This window comes from Penaeus japonicus, unplaced genomic scaffold, assembly GCF_977035675.1.
Source record: "Penaeus japonicus unplaced genomic scaffold, GWHDUDI00000001_assembly GWHDUDI00000002, whole genome shotgun sequence".
Taxonomy (NCBI): domain Eukaryota; kingdom Metazoa; phylum Arthropoda; class Malacostraca; order Decapoda; family Penaeidae; genus Penaeus; species Penaeus japonicus.
Genome location: NW_028234404.1, coordinates 3,418,939 through 3,425,036, shown reverse-complemented (window position 1 = coordinate 3,425,036; position 6,098 = coordinate 3,418,939). Strand labels below are relative to the sequence as shown.

General features: G+C 42.9%; 1 protein-coding gene across 1 annotated transcript in view; it reads right to left on the bottom strand.

Annotated features, from left to right (window-relative positions):
- LOC122259656 (transforming growth factor-beta-induced protein ig-h3) overlaps positions 1 to 5,760 on the bottom strand; it is a 7,738-nt gene extending 1,978 nt beyond the window's left edge. Inside the window, exons 1-11 of the mRNA XM_043026556.2 lie at positions 5,621 to 5,760; positions 5,162 to 5,267; positions 4,099 to 4,307; positions 3,502 to 3,697; positions 2,658 to 2,866; positions 2,040 to 2,238; positions 1,641 to 1,849; positions 1,225 to 1,423; positions 770 to 990; positions 478 to 673; positions 52 to 272 (exon numbers count right to left, since the gene is read on the bottom strand). Coding sequence (XP_042882490.2) covers positions 52 to 272; positions 478 to 673; positions 770 to 990; positions 1,225 to 1,423; positions 1,641 to 1,849; positions 2,040 to 2,238; positions 2,658 to 2,866; positions 3,502 to 3,697; positions 4,099 to 4,307; positions 5,162 to 5,267; positions 5,621 to 5,677 — 2,022 coding nt within the window. The 5' untranslated portion in view covers positions 5,678 to 5,760. The remainder of the gene's footprint in view (positions 1 to 51; positions 273 to 477; positions 674 to 769; positions 991 to 1,224; positions 1,424 to 1,640; positions 1,850 to 2,039; positions 2,239 to 2,657; positions 2,867 to 3,501; positions 3,698 to 4,098; positions 4,308 to 5,161; positions 5,268 to 5,620) is intronic.
- Between the last annotated feature and the right edge of the window lie 338 nt (positions 5,761 to 6,098).

The following is a 6,098-nucleotide window of genomic DNA, read 5'->3' as shown; positions in this document are numbered from 1 at the left end:
TCAAGAGTTTAACCATCGATCTACTGATTGTAGAGATAGCGAAATACTTACATCCATCCCATTACTGAAGTAAGTGTTTACCCTCAAGGGTTTGCCTTCGACTGTGTTCACCAAGAGGTCATCAGCCAACTGAGGTGAGTAGACCGCGGCGGGAACTACGTGGTACAACAGGACGCTCTTGAGCATCTCTGTGTCAGCTAAGAGAGAGTCTAACACCTCTTTGTCTACAGCTTCGAAGGCCTTGTTGGTTGGTGCAAAGATGGTGAAGGGACCTGCGGGAAGTGGCATTGTTTTACTTGTTGCGACCTTTTGTGATGAGAAAATAGGATTACAAAATCACGCTATTGAACTTAAAGAGCCATTTCGTTACGTCATAACTGTTTTACGAAAGCCAGGGAAAGAAGATCTCTCGGCAAGACCTATGCCAGGTCGAACAAGTCACGCAAGTTTGACATGGGAAACATTTTCTTTACTCACCTCCATTGGAAACAGTATCAGCCAGTCCAGCGGCGACAACCAGGTCAACCAGTTGGGTGAATCCATGGGCAGAGAGGACCTCGGCAAGGTTTCCTCTCTCCTCCGGTGGCAGCAGAACCTGGTTGATGGCGTGAATCACCCCGTTGCTGGCTGAGACGTCGACTTGTGTGACTCGTGCCTCATTCACGGTCACGGTCTGTGGGAAGGCAAGACGGGGTAAGTTCGATCAACTAATACATGGAAACTATAAGAAGAGGCTTTTTATACTCTTACATCGAGGGTCATGACTTACGGAGTGGCCGTTGTTGCCAGTTACGCTGATCTTGAGAGGTGCGCCTTGAACAGTCGGTACCATAGCATTACTGCTGAGATCTGAGGACAGGACGCTGTTTGAGACAACGTGGTACAGCAGGACTTTCTTCAGCCTCTCGGGGTCAGACACCAAAGCGTTCACCAGTTGAGAGTCGAGTGCTTGGAAGGCCTCGTTAGTCGGTGCAAAGATGGTGAAAGGACCTGCGAAGGAAGTGCATGTTTTAAGCATACTGTAGATGTTCGAGTGAATAAAACAACCTATCTGGAAACAGGGATAGGAAATGTGCTAACGATTATGCACTAAAGACAAGAATGCATGACGAATAATTGCCTATGTCTTTGATTAGTTTTGTGTGATTGACTGTTGCCTCATACTGGTTATACTTCGCACAATTAAGCTTATACTGCAATTAAGCTTATACGTGACTTCCGTACCTCCATTGGATACCGTATCAGCCAGACCGGCAGCAACGACGAGATCGACAAGTTGGCTGAATCCAAGACTGGACAAAACCTCGGCCAAGTTGCCCACGTTGTTCTCGGGAGGCAGAAGCACTTGGTCAACCATATGGATCACGCCATTACCTGCCATGAGGTCTGCCCGCAACACAGCCACGCCATTAACAATCACCACCTGCATCGGAATGAGAGGCGGGAGTTAGAATAGTTATGCTGCGGCTTTTCAGATTATGTGATTATGGGAGTTTCTTCCTAGTGTATATATGTATATGTTTGTATTCGGGTGTGCGTGTTTACATCCGTGTGTGTTTTCTGACGGGTATCTGCCAGTCAAGAATTTCAGCGTGAATGACTCAGACTAGAATCCTACAGGAACTCGAAGCACTACTTACTTTGCCATAAATATTGATCCTCAGGTCCTCTCCCTGGACGGTGGTTGCCATGAGGCCATCGCTCAGGTCAGAGGACAGAACAGTGCCAGGAACAACGTGGTACAGCAACACACTCTTCAGCTTCTCAGTGTCAGCGAGCAGTGAGTTCACGAGTTCAGGGTCCAGAGCTTCAAAGGCCTTGTTGGTCGGTGCGAAGATGGTGAAAGGTCCTGTATTGCAGTGAAAACAGTTTGTGTGAGACTTCTCATTCTACTTAGAAAAATGCAAAACGACGTCTTACATAGACAAGAGACATGAAACGATAAAAAGCCATATGAAATCTCACACATAGTAGAACAATATGTATCGACTTAAAAAAAACAACAACAATTGATAAAGAAAATGTATTAAAGCTCGTACCTCCCGTAGAAACGGTCTCAGCAAGGCCGGCGGTCACAACCAAGTCGACGAGTTGACTGAAGCCTTCAGCAGACAAGACTTCAGCCAAGTTGCCGATATTGTTCTCTGGAGGAAGCAGCACTTGGTCGACCACGTGGATAACGCCGTTCCTGGCAGGGATGTCAGCTTGTGTCACTGCCACGTCATTGACAGTCACTCCCTGTGTCAGAAAATTAAATAAAGTTGAGAAATGTGAGACGGATTGGTGTCCATATACCTTCCTAGTTTTCAATGTCTAGTTAGACTGAGTCAGAAACCGTCGAAATCTATTATATCTATGATGACAAATACAGGTATATCTGCATATTTATTTCCTTTAAGGTATCATTTTCGAATGAGTGTTTATAACTCTTAAGAAGTAGAAATACTTGTTTGTGTATACCACTCTCTCTTTCTTTCTCTCTCTCTCTCTCTCTCTCTCTCTCTCTCTCTCTCTCTCTCTCTCTCTCTCTCTCTCTATCTCTCTCTCTCTCTTTCTCTCTTTCTCTATCTATCTTTCTATCTCTCTATCTCTTACACACACATACACACAACAACAACAACACCCACAACAACAACAACACCCATAACACTACTTACATTGCCATTAATATTGATCCTCAGGTCCTCTCCCTGGACAGTGGTTGCCATGAGGCCATCGCTCAGGTCAGAGGACAGAACAGTGCCAGGAACAACGTGGTACAGCAACACACTCTTCAGCTTCTCAGGGTCAGCGAGCAGTGAGTTCACGAGCTCAGGGTCCAGAGCTTCAAAGGCCTTGTTGGTCGGTGCGAAGATGGTGAAAGGTCCTGAAGAAGAAAGAATCAAAAGAAAACACATGAGTTCTATACTTGGGAACACTTTACACGTACTTTAGTAAGATGTGTATGAAGATGCGTGTATTTCCATACTCTCTCTCATAATATATCTAGAGAGAGAGGGAGAGGGAGAGGGAGAGAGAGAGAGAGAGAGAGAGAGAGAGAGAGAGAGAGAGAGAGAGAGAGAGAGAGAGAGAGAGAGAGAGAGAGAGAGAGAGAGAAAGAAAGAGAGAGAGAGAGAGATAGACGAGAGGAGAAGAGAAAAAGAGAGATAGAGAATAGAAGGGAAAGAGAGAGAGAGGGAGAAGAGAAGGGAAAGAGAAAGAGAGAGAGAAAAAAATTGAGAAAGAAAGAGAAATTAAGAGAGAAAGAGGGAGAGAGACAGAGAGAAATTGAGAGAGAAAGAGAGACAGAGAGAAATTGAGAGAGAAAGAGAGAGAGAGACAAACAGGAAGATTAGTAGATAGATAGATAAATAAATAAATATATATATATATATATATATATATATATATATATATATATATATATATACATATACATATATATACATATACAGTATATTTCTGACTACCACCAATACTCCTTCGTAAAACAACATGACTACAACCCCCTCCAGTACCTACCACCATTGGAGACAGTCTCAGCAAGACCAGCGGTGACAACCAAGTCGACGAGTTGACTGAAGCCTTCAGCAGACAAGACTTCTGCAAGATTGCCGTCCTCTTCGGGAGGCAACAGCACTTGGTCGATAACGTGAACTACGCCATTTCTTGCCATGATGTCAGCTTGGGTGACAGCTGCGTCGTTGACTGTTACCGACTGTTTCAAGGGATTAGATTATGTGCATTAGATGTTGTGGCTTGGATGGAGTAGTCTTTTTCTTAGATTTTTATTTTTTTATTATATTTTTAGATTTTGATTTTAGATTTTTATTTTAGATTTTGTTTTTTGTTTTTTATTTATTTATTTTTATTATTTTTTTTTTTTTAGTTTGTCGTTTGTCTCATTACATTAAGGTTTTACGTTGAAACATCACAAGAAACCCTTCCTCAGCCCATGATATGTATCCCAATCCCTGATTTGCCGAAACAAACCACCTTCAACCTACTTCATATACCCATTTTTTAAAATCAACAACCCACCATCATAAAAAAAAAAATCCAAAAAAAAATCCAAAAAAAAAATCAACACAGCAATTTGACATAACCAAATATACTCACATTCCCATTAATGTTGATTCGCAAAGGTGACCCCTGGACAGAATCAGCCATCATTCCGTTGCTGAGGTCAGAGGACATCACTCTTCCAGAGACAACATGGTACAGCAAAACGCTCTTCAGTTTCTCTGTATCGGCTAAGAGAGAGTTCACCAGCTGTGGGTCCAGGGCCTCGAAAGCCTTGTTAGTTGGCGCGAAGATGGTGAAGGGACCTGGGGAGTGAAGGAAAACATTTGTATTTAGTCTACCCTGGTGAAAGGAACTGGGAAGTGAAGGAAAACATGTGTATTAGATCTTTATTAAGTCTACCCTGGTGAAAGGACCTGGGAAGTGAAGGAAAACATCTGTATTAAGTCTACGTGGTGAAAAGACCTGGGGAGTGAAGGAAAACATCTGTATTAGATCTACGTGGTGAAAGGACCTGGGAAGTGAAGGAAAATATGTGTATTAGATCTACGTGGTTATGTAGGAGAATGTTTTTTTTTTTTTTTTTTTTTTTTTTTTAGATATGAATTGTATTGGTCGTCGATATATTAGTTATTTAGATGATATGTATAAGAAAGAATGTATCTAGCCAAGTTTGTCACATTATAATAGACAACACTTATTTTATAACATGTATGATCATGTCCGATTGTTTTGTTTACAAGTTATGATGCGCTTGTGCATGTGCGCGGTTGCACCCACATTCGCGGACACACTCACACACACACACACACATACACATGCACACATACACATGTACACACACACACACACACACACACACACACACACACATACACAAACAAACAAACACACATACACACACACACAAACAAACAAACACACATACACACACACACACACACAAACAAACAAACAAACACACACACACACACAAACAAACACACATACACACACACACACACACAAACAAACACACACACATCCATGCAAATGTACTATATTCTTCACATATCAGTGAGTAACCAACCAAACTTATCAATCATCCCGGAAAATGCAACACAAGCTTGCAACACATGAATACGCGTGATATGTGATCAACACTATAGCATTATCCTACCTCCATTAGAGACGGTTTCTGCAAGACCAGCTGTAACTACTAAGTCGACAAGTTGGCTGAAACCTCTTGCAGTCAAAACCTCTGCAAGGTTGCTTCTTTGCTGTCCCTGCAAGAATAAGAAATAGGATAAAATGCAGTTGATTTTAAATATATCGTAGATGTATATACATATATATCAATCTGATAGGCGTCGTGTTATGCATAAAGATCATAAAACCCAAAGTAATAACAAACATCAAAATAATAAAAACCCAAAATCAAAACAAACATCAAGATGATAAAAACACAAAATAATAACAAACATCAAGATAATAAAAACAAAAAACAAAATGATAACAAACATCAAGGTAATAAAACCCCCAAAATAATAACAAAACATCAAGATAATATAAACCCAAAATAATAACAAACATCAAGATAATATAAACCCCAAATCATAACAAAACATCAAATACAAACCTGTGCTTGTATGCAGAGCAGGGAAACCAGCAATATTGCAACGCCTCCTCGAAACATCTTTTCTTCCTGGGTCGCGGTTGCAGGGAAGTCAAGTCAAACCAGTCCTCCTCGAGTCTGGACCGGGAATGTATGACTCCTTGGGTACCTGTCTTTTTATAGACCGCTCTCTTGGACGCTACGTAACACCAGCCCGCCCGCCAGCCAGCCAGCCCGCCCGCCCGCTAGCCCGCCCGCTCCTACGCGCCGTGGTTGCGCAACGACGGAACGGGACCTCTGGCTAGGGGGGGGGGGGATAGGAGGTTGGGCTGGGTTGATGGGGGGTGGGGGGAAGGGGGTTGGGATAGGGGTGTGTGTGGGGGTTGGGTTGGGTTGGGTTGAGGAGTTGGGATAGGGGTGTGTGTGGGGGGTTGAGGGGGGGGAAGGGGGTTGGGATAGGGGTGTGTGTGGGGTAAGAGGGGGGGGGAAGGGGGTTGAGGAG